The sequence below is a fragment of the Nuphar pumila genome, chromosome 2, assembly GCF_984573655.1.
Source record: "Nuphar pumila chromosome 2, dmNupPumi1.hap1.1, whole genome shotgun sequence".
NCBI classification, from domain to species: Eukaryota; Viridiplantae; Streptophyta; class Magnoliopsida; order Nymphaeales; family Nymphaeaceae; genus Nuphar; species Nuphar pumila.
Window position 1 is genome coordinate 17,623,354 of NC_143250.1, and position 20,733 is coordinate 17,644,086.

General features: G+C 40.8%; 1 protein-coding gene across 1 annotated transcript; it reads right to left on the reverse strand.

Moving 5' to 3' along the window:
* Positions 1-511: 511 nt before the first annotated feature.
* LOC149844914 (GDP-L-galactose phosphorylase 1-like) lies at positions 512-20,733 on the reverse strand. Its single transcript, XM_089995366.1, has 8 exons — positions 20,596-20,733; positions 6,806-7,651; positions 6,283-6,398; positions 6,147-6,206; positions 5,808-6,041; positions 5,523-5,702; positions 4,217-4,471; positions 512-875 (listed from the first exon to the last, which is right to left on the reverse strand). The coding sequence occupies exons 2-8, from the start codon at positions 6,897-6,899 to the stop codon at positions 675-677; spliced, it is 1,140 nt and encodes a 379-aa protein (XP_089851492.1). The 5' UTR covers positions 6,900-7,651; positions 20,596-20,733; the 3' UTR covers positions 512-674.

Sequence of the window (20,733 nt, forward strand, 5' to 3'; positions counted from 1 at the left end):
AATGCATACGGGGCCTTTCCAAAATCAACGCTAAGGCTCTGCAGTGAGTGTTGCCGCAGAGCCTCCTTTCCAGAGGATGCAAACTCACCCAAAAGGAAAAAGACTGGAAAAAAAATAGAAGGAACTCAATAGTCACAATTGACTGTTTGAAAAATGCCAATACGATTACTAAGTCAGTTAATCACCAACCATACTGATTCAAAACCATGCAGGCATCAAAATGGCGCTAGAAACGAAGACAGAGAACATAATATTCAGCCTGGTTGGCTACTTGCAGCTCTGCGGGCCTGGTCTGAGTGCGCTATAGTCAGTCAATAGAGCTGGTTTTCAAATCCCACCGAGATTACTGTTTAACAGGATTAAGCATTGCAGATCAGAGTACAACGGCCGAACCAGATATTGAACAAAATTGGCCGAGTCACCAGACTTGTAGCAGCAGAGAGAGAGAGAGAGAGAGAGAGAGAGAGAGAGAGAGAGAGAGAGAGAGAGAGAGAGTAAATGTAATATTATATGCATCAACGTCCAAAAGCTATATTCTCCCAAAGGGGCCAAAACCACAAAACACAGAAAGTGTGAACTTATGAAATCCTATGCAATGTGATCACAAACATTTTGTCTTTCTCCAAACACCAACCATACATAACGAGTTTCATACTCATTGCCATCTGAAATGACTAAAGCTGATGAAACAGTTTAGATGCAACAGCACAACATAGTTGCTTCACAGATTGAAAAGCTTCCTCATCAAGAGATGAGTTTGCCAAGCGTTTCACAATGGCCTCCTCAGTAGCTTCAATGAAATCACTCGCCTGGCTGAAAACAAAATGGCCTGCACATTCCCAGGCTGTAAGGCCTACAGCCCTTGCGGGTGACGCCTGCAATGTCATGCAGCGAATGGCTTTAATCAGAGGGAAAAAAAGGAATGGGGAGAAGGTTTGGCCATCTTAAGAAAGCTGATCCAGGAAAATGGTTCAAAACAGTACTTCCCCCAAAACTTGTCATCCAGGTTAAGCACAAACAATAGACAAGCACATTAGAGATGAAAGAAAACAATTGTTCATCACTAAGAGAGCAAAATAAGAAGCACAAGCTTAATTTATCTATGTCTTGAATTCCTACATGCCCGGCACAATTTACTGCAATCTTGTGTTACTAGGAAGTAGAGCAACTTAAAGACTTTAAATAAATGCTTGGTAATTTAGGAAGTAGCCCAAAAATCGCATTGACCACTAAACCACTAAAAAGCATCCTTAAAAGGGAAAAAAGAACTCCAGTCATCCACAAAGAAAAAAAGAAATTAGCAACCAAAATAATATATAAAGTTCAAGAGAGCACAATGGACAAACAAATGAGAGAGAGAGAGCAAATCTTAAAAATATAGAGTAGATCAAACTTGGTGAGGATAGATCCATCCCTTGGAACAAACCCGGTTTTGGTTATTTTACCACTCTGGCAAGCAGGATCAAGCAAAGGATGAAATTAGAATGGTTAACTAGCAAAAACTTAACCCTGTTGACATATTCAAGTAGGGCTGGTAAATGAATTGAGCCGCTCATGCTTCGGCTCATCCCTAACTCATTCATGTTCGGCTCATTTAGTTGACGAGCCGAACATGAGCTAGCTCGGCATGTATAGGCTGTATAGCCGAGACGAGTACAAACAGTGCATGTTAATTTCGGCTCGACTTGTTTAAGCTCATCACTTTGACGAATCTTTTACGAGCTGTTTGGCTCATCTAAAGCTCATGAACTTGCCCCAAGATCGGTAGCTTGTTCAGACTAGTATGTTCGCAATGTTCAGCTCGTCATGGCTTGCTTTTGTGTTCATTTATGTTCATCTCATTATGACTCGTGAGCGTGCTCATGTAACTCGTGCTATTCGTCTCCTTTGACTCATATGGGTTCGTTTAGGCTCGTATTATTCAGTTTGTTATGACTTATATATTGCATGTAGCTTAATGTCAGTAGTTGGTTCATTGTGGCTCATATATGTTTTTAGGCTTGTTTGAAGCATTTCGAGTCTTTTGATAGTATCAGCATGTTTGGCACTTGTTTTATTATATAAATTGTGATATTTTATAACTAGAAAATGTATATGAGTTTCTTATTCATTTATTCATTTTGCACCATAAATATGCATAAATAAATAAATAAACATATATATATCACAATACAAACAAATATATACAGATGTATATATTTGTTTATACATTAAAATTTTATAATTTACACACTCTCTCTCTCTCTATATATATATATATAACATTGATATTTTATATTTAAATTTATTAACTTATTCAAGTATTTGGTTAAGACTTAAGATATTGGTCAATAAGACAATAACTCAATGGATTGCAACAATATTTTTCCCTTTTTGTACTGCTTTTAAATCGTATATCAATTTAAATGTGTGTGTATGAGTATCATTTATTTATTTACTGTATATTTTATCTTAGTAATTATCAAGTATGCAATAGAAGTAATGACCATGCTTAGCAACTTAATGAACATGTGAAACAACCAACTTTGATAAAGTGTAGTATGTGATTAAGAAAAAATAAAAGAACTCAACACCTAAAAGAGATGGAAAGATTGATTACAAAAACTAGCAAATAATATGCATAGATCTAATTTATTTTTGTGAAACTCTGTCAAAAAATTTATCTGTGTACAATGTACAATTGAACCAAGGTACAGGAACTTGTAACTACAAAAATATTCCAACATATCGCGAAGCTCATGTGTTGTTTTTTAAGTCCTCCCCAAGGCACGTTTTTAATAACACTGGGTGATATATTAATTCGGTTTTGGTAGGCCTTGCTCTCAAAAACAAAGGTTAGTTTTTTATTTTATTTTGTTTGTTTGTGTTTTTTTTTCTAAGTGTTGGTTCTTTTGGGTGCCTTTAGGGCTGGTTTCTTTCACCCCATTTTCACATGAAAATGGATGGTTTTCATATTAAACCTCCATTTTCATGCCATGGTGAAACAAACATGCCCTACGCATGATTTTGTAGGGCCATGGTGAATGGGAGCCTTTTTTCACATTGACCACCAAGTGGAGCTCATATGATCTCATGAGTTGAACAGCCTTCGTGATCTTGTGAGTTCAAGCCAATGCCACATGGGTACGGGTACATGGCTATATATATATATATATATATATATATATATAGAGAGAGAGAGAGAGAGAGAGAGAGAGAGAGAGATTTTGGGCCTGGGTCTGGATTATATATGGATCCACTATATTAAGATCCATATATAACATATCTTATAAAACGGAAAGGCCCTCACCCCCCCCCCTCTCTCTCTCTCTGATTGTTGCAAGAAGAAGAAGGTACTCTCTCTCTCTCTCATTCCCCCCCCCTCTGGTTTACCCTCTCTCTCTCTCTCTCTCTCTCTCTCTCTCTCTCTCTCTCTCTCTCTCGAGAGAGAGAGAGAGAGAGAGAGAGAGAGAGAGAGAGAGAGAGAGAGAGATCAAACACCAAAAAAATGGGTTGGTCGGGGTTGGACCTGACCCACGGCATACCCACACGTCGTGCAGTTGGCTACCCATATGGAGAGTCCGTGTGACATAGGTTCGAGCTTGAGCCAAGCAGAAACTTTGCTTGTTTATTTGTTTGAACAGTTCATGAGACAAGCACGAACAAGTGTTTTTCATGACAGAGACGAGCCGAGTTAGGCTTGTGGCAAACACGAGCTAAGTTTGAGTTATTTAAAGAATTTAACGAGCCGAGCTTGAGCACCTTCTATTTGGTTCGTTCTGTCATGGGCCAAAAGTTTGGGCCTAACAGTTCAGCTCGTTTACCAGCCCTATATTCAGGTGAGAAGCAGGACCTCTCCATCCTATTTAGCTTAATCCAAAAGTAAAGAAGACGATGAATGCATAAATCACAGCCAACGTGACAAGTTTTTTTGAGGCTGGAACTATTCAACAAAATTAATCATGCTTATGGACTAATATTTAGCAGGTAATTATGCTTCCAGATGACTATCATGTATTGTGTAAGTAAATGTTTAGAAAAGGTATCTGGCAGCCTCAACCCAGCAGTCAAAAGAAACTAAGCTCAGTATAAAGTCAATTATGAACTCGAATTGGTGAACAAATGTAAGTGGAAATGAGAAAACATGGTGAGACAGGGTTAACCGATGTATCAAGTCAATCCAATAACAGTTCATGAGTTCATGACCGAAGTTTGAATGATTGAGTTGAGAGGAGACCTGAGGAAATAGTAAAATTCTTGTTCCACAATCAGATACCAGCAAATTAAATAGCATGTCCTGGGCCTGGAAACACAAACAGATCTCTACAACCAGTTCCACCATTGCCCTTGTGTGCTCCCGAGATTTGAATGACAGAGATTTGACAGGGTAACCTGCAAGCTCACATACTTCAATACCTCTTTGCAGCCAACTGCCAGACACAGGGATACCAGGAACAAGTTCCACAGGCAATGGTTTGGGGAAATAGCAAGCCTATACCAATAGAAACATCAGCATTTTGTTACTATGAGCATCTGAAATTTTTTATGATATATGCTGCCCAAACGTGAAAAAGTTTTCTCATTCTAATGTTGGACATTGCTCAGCTAGTCAAACGCAATTTCTGGAATAAAAAAAGATGATTACCTTTGATAAAATTAAAAATACACAAGCACGAAAGTTTAGATATAATATATCTAAGTAGCCTAAATAACAGGATAGCTACATTAATAAGATAAAGCATTTGAATATCATTTGAGCTAGGTGACTCAAGACATGTGGGCCCTGTGCCCTTGTTTTTATGAAATGTAAAGCAATACAACATGCATTGAATACAAAAATACTTTTATCAATATGGGGAAAGAAGAAGGCATTCTGCTCACAAAGAGAAGGCAGGACACACACCAAGCATGGGATTTGAAAATATTTTGATCAATAACAGGAAAAAAAGCATTTTTTCTGAGAGCCAAATAACCTATTGCATCCACAAAGTGGAACTTGATCATTTTACAGAAATTGATATTCGTAGAGTTTGTTAGTTTGATGATTACAGAAAATCAAAGCCAACTTCGATAATAGCCAGGTTCGACAAAGCCAGGTATCTGCAAGATGTAGCATCTATAAGACCAGGAGAGAGAAATAAAAAAATGAAAGCATAGAATAACCGTTTTGGGGATGAAGGTGTAGTTGTTGTTGTTGTTGTTGTTGTTGTATAGAATAACCGTGAGTTTCCAGTTCACCACAAGAATTTATCATAACTATAAACATAAATACTAAATAAAAATTTCCCAATTTAACATTCAATACTAGGACAAAGAAAGGTAACCTACTACTCAAATTTTGACCTCTTCAAAAAAATATGGCTGGTTATGACATTTAAAGCTATTTCCAGATTATTTGCACAAGTGACTTGCATGCACCTTTCATTGGCCGAGGACAAAACCATGCATTTTAAGCATGTGCATTAGCAAAACTAACATGCAAAACCTCCATTAGTTAAATGAAGCACAAAACCAAAGAGGTTCCAGGAGGCAAAGTGTGTAACCTGAAAATGTGTTATAAGTGAAGATGCAGCTTCATTAACATAACAGACTCGAAAACTGCAGTTGTTAGCTTCAGTGGCCATCCGTAAAGCTAACTCCAAAGATTTCACATCCACCATTTGTGAAAGAGAACAAGCAGTCAAAGGCACAAGGAAGACATGTCCATACTCAACAGGATTATCCTTGACAGCAAAGGTGTCAAACAGATAAGCAGAAAGATTTAATTGATTGGAATGCTGAGAAGACCATGGAAGAACAAAATGATATCATGGATCAGACAGACTTACATTCATAATTATTAAACCACCACTACTAGGGATCGTCGCTGATGGAATAAGTTCAGGACTCATGTTTTCTCCACTTGCAACACAAAAAAGTAGGTTCTCCCTTTGAATGCACAGGACATTGGATTTAACAGAGTCAACTGAATGAACAGTGTTGCTATTATCATGACCTGTTACATCTTTGGGATCCCACTGATCATTCCATTGGACAAGAAATTTAGACTTGCCGCTCACAATCTGGAAAGAGCATCTTAGACTCAGGATTCATCAGGCCAATAAAATTCAAGAAACCATCTCTTGTTTCAGAAGAATTAAATTGGAAACTTAGTAGCTTATGGATACCTTTGTTTTACAGGAAGTGACATCATATCTGACCAGACCCTTCCATGCACGGTCTTCCCACTGAAAAGAACAGGAAGGGCCAGGCATGGGAATCAAACACCAATTGAGAGAGAGAGAGAGAGAGTTGGTGTCCTACCTGAGCAAGCAAAAGAACATCTAACAAACTTTGTTCTTCAAAGGCATAATCCATCCCACTTACTTCATTTCTATAAGAAATTGGTCCACCAAACTTGTAAAGAGGAACTTTAAGACCTGCACAGATGAAAAAGATATTAGAATAGTACATAACACATACTTCTGTATTTTGAGAATCTCAAGCACATTAGCTGTAATCATTTGGCATCAGTTGTCAGATGTGATAAATTTAAGAGCATTGTTTTTGTGTTACTACAAAATTAGCAAATAACTTTTTGTCTTTTTCATTTGCTAGAAAGTTCTTATCTTCTTTCTTTCTAGCAAAAGATAACCCTTACTCCACAGTTGAAAGAAGTCCTCAAAACCATACAATCATGAAAAGGACAAAAAATCAACCAGGAGCTGAAATTTGAAAATATCAAGTAGATTAAGTTGGAATCAAATACTCAGATAGAACAATGCAATGTCTCACAAACATTTATACATGAGAAAAGAATAATATTATGAAGAAAAAAGATATAAACCTCTGAAAGGAAGCTGAAGGCGCTTAGACAGATCAACCATAGGATCCTTCCATACAAAAGCATGTTCATCTCCAGTCTGCTTCACTGAAACCATGCTTGCACAACTTATTAGACACCAGATTCTCTAGGATGTGTAAATACATATATCAGAGGTCAAATTCCACTCCTAAATACCACCACCAGCAAGAAATGTCAGATCAGCAGGATGACCACCAGCAGAGGGAAGGGCACCTCTACCACCATGAAAAGAAGGGGAGGACAGCAAGAACTTTAAGCAACTCTGCAAACATCCTCGTGCCCTTCTAGTATTGATCCGTGATACTTTTCTTGGAGCCGTGATTAATATATTAAAGCCAGTCCTAATTGGACCAGCAATACACTCTCAGATCCGAAAAATATAAATCCAGTAGGAATACGAAGATCACATACTTTTCACAGAAATTTTTCAGAAGTCTTAAAATAATTGTAGCCCAACCAAACCCCAGAAAAAAATAACAATTCTTCCAATACCTAGCTGATGTCTAACTTTTCACAAAAAAAAATTCTCAACCAAGCTGCTATTTTTCCTTCAAAGCGAGCTCTCTGCTTCTTCAATGTGGATATGAATTCGGAACACAATGTTTGACAGCAGGAAAAATAAACCAAAATATCTCCAGCTGCAAGGAGAAACTTCAACAATAGAATCCCCTATAGAATGTGATGCCACGTTTCCTTCAAGATCGCCAAACATGAAACAATTTCCACAGGGAAATACAAAAGGGCCTCAAGCAGACCATAAAGAGCAATTTCTCTCAGGATCCAACAGTGCAGAACCTTAATTAAGTAGCAACTCCTCCAATGAGATTACTGGAAAAGAATGCACAACATCACAAATATCAATACTCTGTTTATTCATTATATCTCAGGAATAAAATTCAAAACCAGTTTACATTTTAGTGGAACTGATCATTGAGGTCATGTCTAAATAGTGATTTCCAAAAGAGGAATAGAAAAAGGAGGAAAAAATCATAATTTCCTTCAATCAACCAAAAAAAATTCTTGAAAGGATGAAAACATTTTAGAAACTTCAAAAAGCCATGTACGTAAAAATCCTTCCTTCAGCACCAGGAGGAAAAAGGACATGAAAGAAGGCAAAACCCAGGAAAACCAGAACTTGAATTTCCCCGTGTGTGTAGAAAAAACTAGCCTTTGGAATTTAGATCATGTTTAGCATGTTCTATATTTACAATTTGCATGACTTGATGTTAACTCCAACAATGTTTTGGACCATTTTAAACTATCCTCATATTCATGAATTCTGAGCCATAGATTTTCAGCTTTTTGAAAATTGAATCTTATGGTAAACCGGAAATGGTGAAACCTATTAACACAGTAAATAAAACATGTTAAACACATCTGTATGATTAGCTTCTACATTTTGTCGTCAGATCCATGCAAACAAGAGTGTGTACTGTGTACCACCATACAATACCATGGCTCAGAACCACAATAAATTTTACACACACACACACACATATATATATATGCATGTATCCATGCATAAAAAATGGTACCCAAAAAACTGACCTAAGTTGGCACATTGTACTTCCAATATATCAAAAGTTCTCCATTTATCATAATTTTTCTGGCCAAGTCCGAGACTGTGTGTGTATATACTATATATATGAAGTTTCTTTTTTTAATCTGCCCATACGGATGTGAGTTATATACTTGGTTTCATAGGGATTGGCTCTTGGATTGTCCGATTCCGATTGGTGGGTAAGTTTTGTTAGGGTTTGATAATCAACGGCCAAAAGTTTTCATATGCAAAGTGAGACAGAAGGATTGAACAAAAATAACACTTGAGAGGTAACATCTTTGCCAGAAAGAAGAAAACCAGTGGGGTGTAAACGGGTATACGCTTTAAAATTTAAATCAGATGGATCCATTGAAAGACATAAGGCAAGATTAGTGGCTAAGGATTACAGACAAGCCTATGGAATAAATTATCATGAAATCTTTTCTCCTGTTTTCTTCATGGTTTTACTTTGGCAGGTAATGAAAGTAAAGTGTGTAAATTAAAGAAAGCTATACACGGGTTCAAGCAATCTCCAAGAGCCTAGTTCGAGAGATTCAATGCAGCAATCACCCATTTTGGCTACATGAAGAGTGTTAGTGATCACACCTTGTTTGTAAAGAAAGGTAATAAAGTATCAATTTTGATTATATATGTTGATGATATTGTGATCATGATGTTGACGAGATCTCCAGTTAAAAGGATAGCTACATAAAGTATTTGATATAAAGGACCTTAGACCTCTTCACTATTGCTTTGGGCATAGAAGTGCCTACTTCAAGAAAGGGAATTCTCTTATCTCAGGAAATATGTATTAGATTTGTCGAAGGAAACTGGAATGCTAGGGTGTAAAAGCTTTGATAGCCCAATCGAGCAAAATCATAAATTGAGCATATGTGATGATGAAAAATGTGAAGATGTGGGGAGATAACAGAGACTTGTCGGAAAACTCATTTACCTCACAATTACAAGGCCTAATATATCCTATGCAGTGAGTAGTCAACCGATACATGCATTCTCCTATTACTGCACATATGATAGTTGTGTACCGCATATTGAGATACTTAAAGCAAAATCTGGGACAAGGGATCGTATATACTGATCATAGGCATTTCTAGAAGATCGATGTTCTACTTCTGGTTATTGCACCTTGGTTGGAGGAAGTCTTGTTTTGTGAAAGAGTAAAAAGCAAACAGTTGTATCTAGATCTAGTGAAAAGGTCGAGTATAGAGCCATGGCACATAGAGCCTGTGAGGACTTGATGCAGCCCTCACGTTTGCAGACGGTGGCTGTGAAAGGTAATACCCACACAATTGTGCACTGAACAGGCTGGAGTAACAATGCCCAACCACGACGGCGAGGCTGGATTCCTTTTATTTCAATCTCAATAACAATGAACAAAGTACTTAATAAAATGAAAGGTAAAGACAAATACTGACAGTAACAGGGAAACAAAGAAAAGAAAAGACTGGAAAAAGAAAAGGAATGCTGCTGGAAAGAAACTGTGGTTATTCTTCAAAACCCAAAAGCTGCCTCACGCAACCCTATACAGGGTTTTTAAAGCTGATCACCGGATCCGGGTCTTGGGTCCGGATCCGGACCCAAGACCATTTCCATTTGGAACCGGGTCTTCCCTCTTCTGGAATAGGTGCGTATTACATCCTTGTGGTGGGTCGGGTTCCCTGGCCGTGCCAGGGTCACGCGGTTCAACCTGCTCTGGTACAGCCTGCTCTGCATCATTCTCCCCTGGTTGGGAAGAAGTCGGCTCTGACGACTTGTTGTCCCCACAGTAAGCATATAGATCAGACACATTGAAAATCAGAGAAATGTTCCAAGCGTCGGGCAATTCAAGGAGGTAGGCATTCAGACCCAATCGCCGAAGGACCTTGAAGGGGCCACATTTCTTAGGGCTCAGTTTACTATAAGTACCAACTGGGAAACGCTCTGGATGTAGATAAACCTAAACTAATTGACCGACTTGAAACTGGATGTCGCGACGACCTTGGTCAACGAAAGCTTTCTACGCTTCGGAACTCTCAACGAGTTTGACTCGAACTTGCCTATGTATATCACGCATGTATTCAACGGCATCAAAGGCGTCGGGGGCTAGGTCGGGGAGACTGGACACTGGAGCTAGATCTACGACATGAGTGGGCGACCGACCATAAACAACTTGAAAAAGAGATTTGTTCGTGGATCTGTTGATGGAGCTGTTATATGCAAACTCGGCTTGAGGCAAGACTAGGTCCCAGGTTTTGACATTTTCTCCTACTAAACTTCGTAACAAGTTTCCTAAGGTGCGGTTCACAACTTCGGTTTGGCCATCGGTTTGTGGGTGGTACGCACTATTGAACTGAAGCTTGGTCTTCAATAAGGCCCACAAGGATTTCCAAAAATGGCTCATAAAACGCGTGTCACGATTGAAGGTGATCGTGTGGGGTAAACCATGGAAGCGGGCGATATCCTTGAAGTAATAGGAAGCTACTAATGAAGCGTCGGTGGTTCGCTTACATGGAACAAAAATAGTCATTTTGGAGAATCGGTCAACAACGACTAAAATTGAATCAAAACGACGTGGGGTTCTGGGAAGACCCACGATAAAATCCATGGACACGTGTTCACATGGTCGCTCAGGGATGGGTAACGGGGTATACAACCCACTATTCTGACGACGACCCTTAGACACTTGACACACATGACAACCTTGAACGAACTTGACAACATCTTTGCGCATTTTGGGCCAAAAGTATCATTCATCTAACAGAGCGAACGTCTTATCATGTCCAAAATGCCCAGCTAACCCTCCCTCATGTAATTCGGAAATCAACTGAAGTCTAAGAGAAAAATCAGGCACACATAACTTGTTCCCACGAAAGAGGTAACCATTATGAATACAAAAACGGTGGTCTATGGTGCGATCTGAGGAGAGGCACCCTTCCCAAACTTGCTGGAAATCAGGATCCGTCGGGTATAATTCCTTGCACTCCTCAAACCCAATGACCTGCACTGACATAGTCATCAAAAGACTGTTTTTCCTACTAAGAGCGTCAGCCACCTTGTTCAGAGTACCCGACTGATGACGAATCGTGAAGGTGTACTCTTGCAAGAAGCTGACCCACTTGGCATGACGAGCATTAAGCTTCTTCTGACTGTTCAGGTATTTCAATGCCTCATGATCCGTGTACAAGACAAACTCCTTATAAATGAGATAATGCCTCCAATAACGAAGAGCTTGTACGACGGCATAAAACTCAACATCATAAGTGGAATACTGGCACCTGGCTTGAGTCAGCTTCTCGCTAAAGAAGGCCACAAGTCAGCGGTTCTGACTCAAGACAGTGCCAATTCCCACTTTAGAGGCATCGCACTCAACCTCAAAGACTGCATTGAAATCAGGGAGAGCCAAGACAGGGGCACTAGTCATTCTCTCTTTGATGATCGTAAAGGCTTTTCCCGCGGCAGGCATCCAATAGAAACCAGTACCTTTTAGGCATTCTGTGATAGAGTCATGAGGGTACTGAAATTTTGCACAAAACGACGGTAGAAAGTGGCTAACCCGTGGAAACTACGGACCTCTCAGATAGTCTTTGGGGTACGCCAATCTACGATCGAACGGACTTTCGCAGGATTTGCTTTAACTCCATCAGAAGACACTATAAAACCTAGGAACACGACACTTGACGTCATGAACTCACACTTTTTTGCATTGACATACAATTTTTCTCTTCTCAAAATTTCTAAGACCTGACGCAGATGGCTCAAATGATCTGACAAAGACGAACTGCAAATCAAAATATCATCAAAATAGACAACAACAAACTTTCCTATACACGGACGCAACACTTGGGTCATCATATTCATGAAAGTACTTGGGGCATTAGATAACCCAAAGGGCATGACTAACCACTCATACAACCCATCATGTGTCTTAAATGCCGTCTTCCACTCATCCCCTTCCCGGATACGAATCTGGTGATACCCACTTTTTAAATCTATTTTGGAGAAAATGCAGGCACCGGACAACATATCAAACATATCGTCCAAGCGAGGGATCGGAAAACGGTATTTGACCGTGATTCGATTGATCGCACGACTGTCAACGCACATGCGCATAGACCCATCTTTCTTAGGGGTGAGTAGGGCGGGTACTGCGCAAGGGCTCACACTCTCACGGATAAAACCCTTTTGCAGTAACTCCTGAACCTGCCTCAACAACTCAGCATGCTCAGAGGTGTTCATGCGATATGCGGGGAGGTTGGGAAGACTCGATCCCGGCACAAAATCAATGGCGTGCTGGACCACTTTCATCGAAGACAACCCATTAGGCAGGTCATCTGGCATAATGTCGCAAAACTCCTCAATAAGAGGGGCAACGTCCGCGGAAACGAACAAAAACGTACTCATCGACGACTTAGCCACCAGGGCATAACAATAGACATCTTCCTGACAATGGTTCAAAAAATATCGGTAAGAGAGGCCCGCGAGCCTGAGGACTCGCTCAGGTTTATCCACAGTGGGAAAACCAGTCTCCTTGATAGGGAGAAGGACTATCTTATGGCCATTAAAGATAAAAGAGTAGGTGTTTTTGCGGCCATCGTGAGTTGTCTTGCAATCAAACTGCCAGGGACGTCCCAAAAGGATGTGGCATGCGTGCATAGGGGCTACATCACACCACACCTCATCGTGGTAGTGTTCCCCCATGGAAAACGGACTAAACACCACGGGGTGATGGGGACCTCGTTCCCCTTCTTGAACCAAGCCATCTTATAGGGTTGGGACAGTTTCTCGGTGTTGAGTTTCAAGGTAGACATGACGCTCTCAGACACCATGTTCTCGCATGCCCCGGTATCAATGATAACATCACACGCATGACCCTCACAGTTGCACCGGGTCCTAAAAATGTTATTCCTCAACCATTTTGATGGGACCGATTCCCGGGGTGCGGTCAACACGTGACAGATGGACAACAAATTTTCGACGTTACCGTCGAACTCTATGACTTCCCTCTCATCCTCGTTATCAACCAATGACTCACTCTCAGTCTCAGATGTTGACTCCACAATACCTTCAACAAGATGGGCATTCTTGCTCACAGTGGGACACTTAGACGCGACATGTCCTAACTCTTGACACCTAAAACAACGAATGGCCGACTCACTAGGTTTGGCTTTGGACTGGGTATGGAAGGCTGGTCCTGACTGGTCAGGTTTGCCAAAGTCTGCTCTAAGCTTTGAGTCACTAGGGGAGCTTGCTCCCCTGGTTGGGAAACTCGACTTAGGTCAACTGGATGGTTCACTACGGGAGGTCCTATATTCCTGCCTCCTTTTCAACTTTTCCTCGACATTCATGGCATAACCGCTAGTCTGATCCAATGTCTCAACTGTGATACAACTAAAATCATCAGAAATAGCAGGACGAAGACCAAAAATGTACCTTGTGACTTGCTGACGGGCACTTTCCGCAACCTGCACACGTAGGGAAAGACGATGGAACTCAGCAGTGTATTCCGCCACAGTTCGGGTGCCTTGACGCAGGGTCAGGTACTCTTTGTAGGCCCTCTCGGTGTGATCTGAAGGCACGAATTTTGACTGCATTAATCTCTGCATCTCTTCCCACGACTGTACGCGCTCTAGTCCTTGCCGCTCTCTCAATCGCTGCAGCTCTACCCACCATGTCTGTGCTAGGCCTCTCAACCGAGTAGACGCTAGAGAGACACGACGGTGTTCAGCAACGGTGTGGTAATCGAAGAAGAACTGCACGGCATAAGACCAGTCGAAGAACTGCTCCGCGTCGAATCATCCCGCAAACTCCGGAAGATCCAGCTTCACTCCGTAAGTGGAGGGGTGCTCTGGTGCTCTCTGCTATCAAGGCTCCACTATTCCTGCAGGATACTCGTTTCAGAAAGCGTCGTCGTCCCATATTGCTCCATCGCCCTTTGTGCGGTACTGCTCGCCTGGATGCTGGTGCTGACGAACTCCATTGATGGGTGGTTGGCGCTCAGGTCGCGTCGCTCCCTGTTGATTCTGCCTCGATCTGGCTTGCCCGTGGACGGGAGCCATCTGCGGACGGCGTTGGGGCATCGGGATGACAGGAGGTCCAGGGTAAGGTGGGTGGGTTTGGTGGCTCCCGGGTTCTAAATGGGTAGGAGCAGGGTAATACGGGTTTGTGTTATGATAGTGTTGTCGGATCGGGTGAGGTATCGGGTTTTGGATCGGTAAGGGGTTAATGGGTTGGTTGGAGTTCGGGTATCGGGTTGGGTTGGGATAGGACTGAGATGATTCGCCCGACGGGATATGGGTCGGGCCCAATCCTAGACTATTCGTCGGACCCATATTTGGATAGGTTGGATCGTGGATCGAGTTGTGAGGGTAAAAGGCTTGGTTTGAACTCGATCCACGATCCATATGATGATGAGTCTGGTTTTGACCCGGCTCAAAATCAAGCTGGAGCTCCGTTCGGGTCCGATACAAGTTTGGGTCGCAATAGGATCCATTTTGGGGTTCAAAGATAACGGGTTGGGCCGGATTCGTAGTGAACTGCGAACCGAACCCAACCGGGTAGGCTGGGTATGGGGCTGTTGGACCCAGACCCGTTCCCGAAAACCCAAAGGGTGGGCCTCGGTAACCGAGTCCGGACCCATTTAATAAAGGTTCTTGACCAGACCCTAAGGGGTCTGGATTGCTCCACAGGGGTCAATCCCCTTGGCCCGAGAATGGACTGTGACCGTGCCCCCATGCGCAGACGCTGGGAGGGTCGATAGACCCATCCCGGCCCGGGCTACTGCTGGCAGGCCTGTTGGCTGATCCGACATCATGTTCGGGCCACGCAGGCCGTGATGGGCCTGCAGCCCCTGTTGAGTGGCCTGCGTAGTCAGGCCAATGACGGGGAAAGTTCCAATAGAACTCGGGGTCGGCTGCGCTGCGGTCGCGCTAGGGTTCGGCAGCAGCGTACCTTGCTGGGGCATCTCCCGATTGGTAGCCCTGCGCAGATCTTCTTCAACGCCCTCCGACAGAACGACAGGATGATGGTCCACTCGGGTTGGACCAATTGCAGCAGCCGTGACGATGCCGACTACATTGTCGCCCACAGTGGTACCCACTTGTTGGGTTGGCGTCGGGAGTGACCCCGCTGACGATTCGACGACAACGAGCCGATTGTCCATTCCATCCAACCTTTTTGAGACTCCGGCTACTTCTTTATTCATGCGCAACATGTTTTCTTGCATTTTCGTCATCATTTCCATTATACGCATCATGGGATCTTCGGTACCGATCTCCTCCTGTTCCTTGTCGCGTGCCGGATCGTCCCTCGCCTCTTGAGCCATGTTGCTGCCGAAGGAGGATGTCGTGGCTCTGATACCACTTTGATGTAGCCTTCACGCGTTTTGCCGGAGGTAGTGAAGGCACAACAACTTGATGCAGTCTTCAGCCCTCACGTTTGCAGACAGTGGCTGTGAAAGGTAATACCCACACGATTGTGCACTGAACAGGCTGGAGTAACAATGCCCAACCACGACGGCGAGGCTGGATTCCTTTTATTTCAATCTCAATAACAATGAACAAAGTACTTAATAAAATGAAAGGTAAAGACAAATACTGACAGTAACAGGGAAACAAAGAAAAAAAAGACTAGAAAAAGAAAAGGAATGTTGCTGGAAAGAAACTGCGGTTATTCTTCAAAACCCAAAAGCTGCCTCACGCAACCCTAGATAGGGTTTTTAAAGTTGATCACTGGATCCGGGTCTTGGGTCCAGATCCGAACCCGAGATCGTTTCCATTTGGAACCGGGTCTTCCCTCTTCTGGAATAGGTGCGTATTACATCCCTGCATCGGGTCCCCTCACCTGTGATCGGATCCTGCTGCTGGATCCGATCGTCTATTCCTTGTGGTGGGTCGGGTTCCCTGGCCGTGCCAGGGTCACACGGTTCAACCTACTCGGGTACAGCCTGCTGTGCATGAGGACTTGTGGTTAATGTTCGTTCTTATTGAGTTGGGAAAGAATGTGAAAACTCCCATTACCTTGTCAAGTGACAATAAGGCAGCCATTCAAATTGCTTCTGACTCAGTGTATCATGAGATAACAAAACATATCCACACTGATTGTCATTTCATAAGGAAAAAGGTAGAGTTCAAAGTTATATTCAAAGTTGTGCATGTGCGGTCATCCAATCCAGTGGCTGATATTCTTACAAAGGCAGTTGGAAAATCAAGGCTAAAGGAGATTATATGCAAGTTGGGTACAATAGATACCTTCACACCAACTTGAGGGAGAGTGTTAGGAAATAAAGGTGAGGGTATTTATACTTTACACAGGGGCATTTTTGTAATATCAGCCCCTTTCCCCCCTCTTTTTTTGGTGGCCTTTTTGTCATTGTAATAATTTGAGCAGGGGTACTTTCATAAGCATAATGCCCTATCGTTGTATATGAACCACGTGAATAAACAAAATAGCGATTGAATGTTTTTGTCTTCATCTATCTTTCTCCTTCCTTTCTCTCTTCAAGTTCATCTTTTTCCCTTCTTGTTTCCATTCACAGGTACCTTTCTTTTCTGTTGCATCTCATCAAACAGATTAAAAATGTGGACCTTACACGTTTAAGATATATATATATATATATATATATATATATATATATATATAGAGAGAGAGAGAGAGAGAGAGAGAGAACTACCACCTGAACTAAGATTTTCATGATTTTTTATTATTTTCATTTAAATTTGATTGGAAGATGTAATCTATACGTTTGGTTTTATAAGAATCAGCTCTTGAATAATCTGATCATGATGCATAAGTGGAATTTTTTAAGACTTGAAAATCAATGGCTTAGAATTTTCATTTCGTTGAAAATACATGATCCAACAATCAATTCCTAGCAAATTCACCAAGATGAACACATTTGTATGGTCGGATTTGCAAAAAAAATGTCAGAAATGCCTAGTTCGCATGGTAGTTCACATATTCCAGCGGCTTTTATATATATATATATATATATATATATATATATATATATATATATATATATATATATATGTCTGTGTGTGCGTGTGTGTGTAGAGTAGAGGAGTAGCTGCCTACTCTATTTTGTGCCTACCAGCATACTGCAAGCAAACCGGGGGTGGGGTTCCAAGTTGTTTTTCGCAAATCTAAGGAGGGGGGGGGGGGGGGGGAGGGTCCAAGTTGTTTTTCGCAAATCTAACCCTCTAGATGCATTCTACATTGGTTGATTTGCTAGGAAATGATACCTCGACCATGTTTTTCGATAAAAAAAATTAGGCCTTGGATATTTATAAAAAAATTACACCGTCAATTTTGAAACCTCATAGAAACCTACTCGTGCGTCAAAATCGGACGATCCAAGAGTCAATTCCTATAAAATCAAGAATGTAGAATGCATTTGTACAGTCAACGGAAAAGAACCCTTCAAAACCCTTGGGGGGTAGCTACCTATTCTGATCCATGACTACCGCAGCATATGGGGCTTCTGAAGTGTTTTTTCTTTCTTTTTCCTGGATCTGACCATGCACGTGTTCTACATGCTTGGTTTTAAAAGAATGGGCTCTTGGATAGTCCAATTCCGACACGTGGGTAGGTTTTTATGAGGTTTGAGAATCAACAGTCTACAATTTTCATAAATATCCAAGCTTAAAAATTCATGTTTTTTATTGAAAAAACGAGATTCAAACATCATTTTCTAGCAAATTGACCATACCGAATGCATCTGTGCGGTCAGATTTGAGAAAAATGCCTCAAAAACTCCTGTTCACTCTCGATACACTTAATGCCAGCTCCTTTATATATATATATATATATATATATATATATATATATATATATATATATATATGAAAACTCATAGGTGAATGATCACTTTCAATCATGACCAAAACGAACTCGTGCGGAGCGTCCATCGCGGGGCGTGATGGATGCTCCGCATGTTGTTCCGCCAAAGAACACCTTTAGCGGCAACTTTTTGTCGCCGCTAAATGTATTCGATCTTTTAGCGATGACTTTTTATGGCCGCTAAATCCCTTCTTTGGCAATGGATGCTCCGCGCGAGTTCGTTTTGGTCGTGTTTAAAAGTGATCATGCATCTATGTGTTACTATCTCTCTCTCTCTCTCTCTCTCTCTCTCTCTCTCTCTCTCTCTCTCTCTCTCTCTCTATATATATATATATATATATATATATATATATATATATATAGAGAGAGAGAGAGAGAGAGAGAGAGAGAGAGAGAGTAATGCTCTAGTGCTCCGGGTGTACCTACTCCCACATACTAGAGTTGTATCTTATCAATTAAACCTTATGGATGCACTCAACATAGTCTATTTGATAGGAATCATGCTTTGGAACATGCTTTTTGGACATAAAAATAGGATTTTTTAAGTCATATAATTTTGATACATTGTGAGCCATTGATTTTTAAAGGTCTTAAAAAAAATACATGTATGCTATAATCACATGATCCAAAATTTGTTTTCTACTAAATAATGCTTATAGATCATATCTAAAGGGTCTGATCAACAAAAAAAGTTTAAAAAATTTAAAAATCTAAAGCTTCTATTAGGTGGGAGTGGGTACTCAGGGGGCACCCTATCATTACCATTATATCTATCTATATATGTATATATATGGGTAATTATTGGCTACTAATGAACGTATGAAACTATAGAGTAGAAATCACTCTTTTCTTAAAAAAATTCTAATTTTTTGTTGATCAAATGTTAAGGATGTGATCTACATGGTTTGTTTAGTAGGAAACTTGTTTTGAATTATGTGATTATGACACAGCTCACAATGTGCCAAAATTTTATAATTCAAGAAATCACGGTTTTACATCAGAAAAGCATGATCAAATGCTTGATCCTTAGAAAACAAACCATGTTGAACACATGTATGTAGTTAGATTGAGTTGATACTACTTGCACCTATGATTTCTAGCTCAATAGTTCCTTACCTTCACTAGTAGCAAATATTTTCCTCCCTATCTATATATATAGCTCAAAAAAGCCAAATTACGCAAGACACAGAAATTTTGGCATATTTCACTTCCAATATCACAAAAATTCCCCACTTATCCCAAGTTTTCTTGCTAATTGGGTGTGTCAAAGCAGCACCCAAGAGGATGCCAAACGCACCATTCTTCCAGAAAAGTAGATTGGCTATAGTTACCAAGAAATGAAATAGATACGGGAAGTGATGCGCAAAGCGGGAGCGGAGAAGCAAGTGTTAAAAAGTAGTATGAAACGAGAAGCGAGATACAGTTATGAAGCAATTATGTAAGCACATGAAAAATGAAAAGGAAACACGTAGAAAGCAATATGAAGCATGTGCAGATGCATATAAGAAATTACATAAATACAAATATAAATAGGTATAAATCTAATATGCAACATTGTCATAAAAAAATATAATTTTCTAATATAAAAAACATAGGAATTGAGGGGAAAGCAAGTGGAAAGTGACAAGAAGTGAGAGGGAAACATTAAGGAAGAGAAAGGGAATTGATTTAGGAAACGAGAAGAAAGCTGACTTATCACTAAAGAGAATCGAGTTTCCTATATTTAGGAAGCGAGCTTCCCAAAGCTTCCCTTCCTTTTGGAGAAGGGGAGAGTTTCGCGTTTCCGAAGCAAGCTTCTAGGGAAGCGAGTTTTCCCATGCAGCAAGAAGCTTCCGGTAACTATGGGATGGGCATAGAAATTCCACTGCTTTCAAAAAATGAAGAACCAATTTGTCCCAGTCTTCTGGATAAGTAGATGTGACACCACCTAAATTTACTATAGCACATTAAAGCAACAGCACAACTATTGCAATAATACGCAATTCCATAAAAGCATAATTTTTACCCCTAACTTAATCTAATAGAACCCAAACTCGCAACTTCATCCAAACAGATACCTAACAATCCGACAGCAGCGAAAACAAAGAGAATTCAACTCAATCCAAACACTAATTTACCCCAATAGAAGACATTCACTAGAAAAAAAATAAAATATCTCCAAAAAAGGAAAACGATTGACCATACAATAATCTCTTCAATACTTCTTAAACAAAGACGAATTTACCTCAAAAAAACGAAAAGGTTTCTAAGAAAAAATAGAAAAGTCAAATTTATCTCAAAATTAGTTCAGGAAGCCTAATTTATCCAGAAAGGGTCAGAAATCATGGCCATAATCAACCAGATACTCTAACAGACAAACGAACACACACACACACACAGAGAGTTTTCATCTTACCCAAAACCCTCAAAACACTCAATTGACCAGAAACAACGCAACGAATTCTTCAAAAGATGGATGAATCTCCCAACTCGACTACGAACCCTAGAAATTTGAGAGAGAGTTATAGATGGATGATGACACGTAGAGGACAGA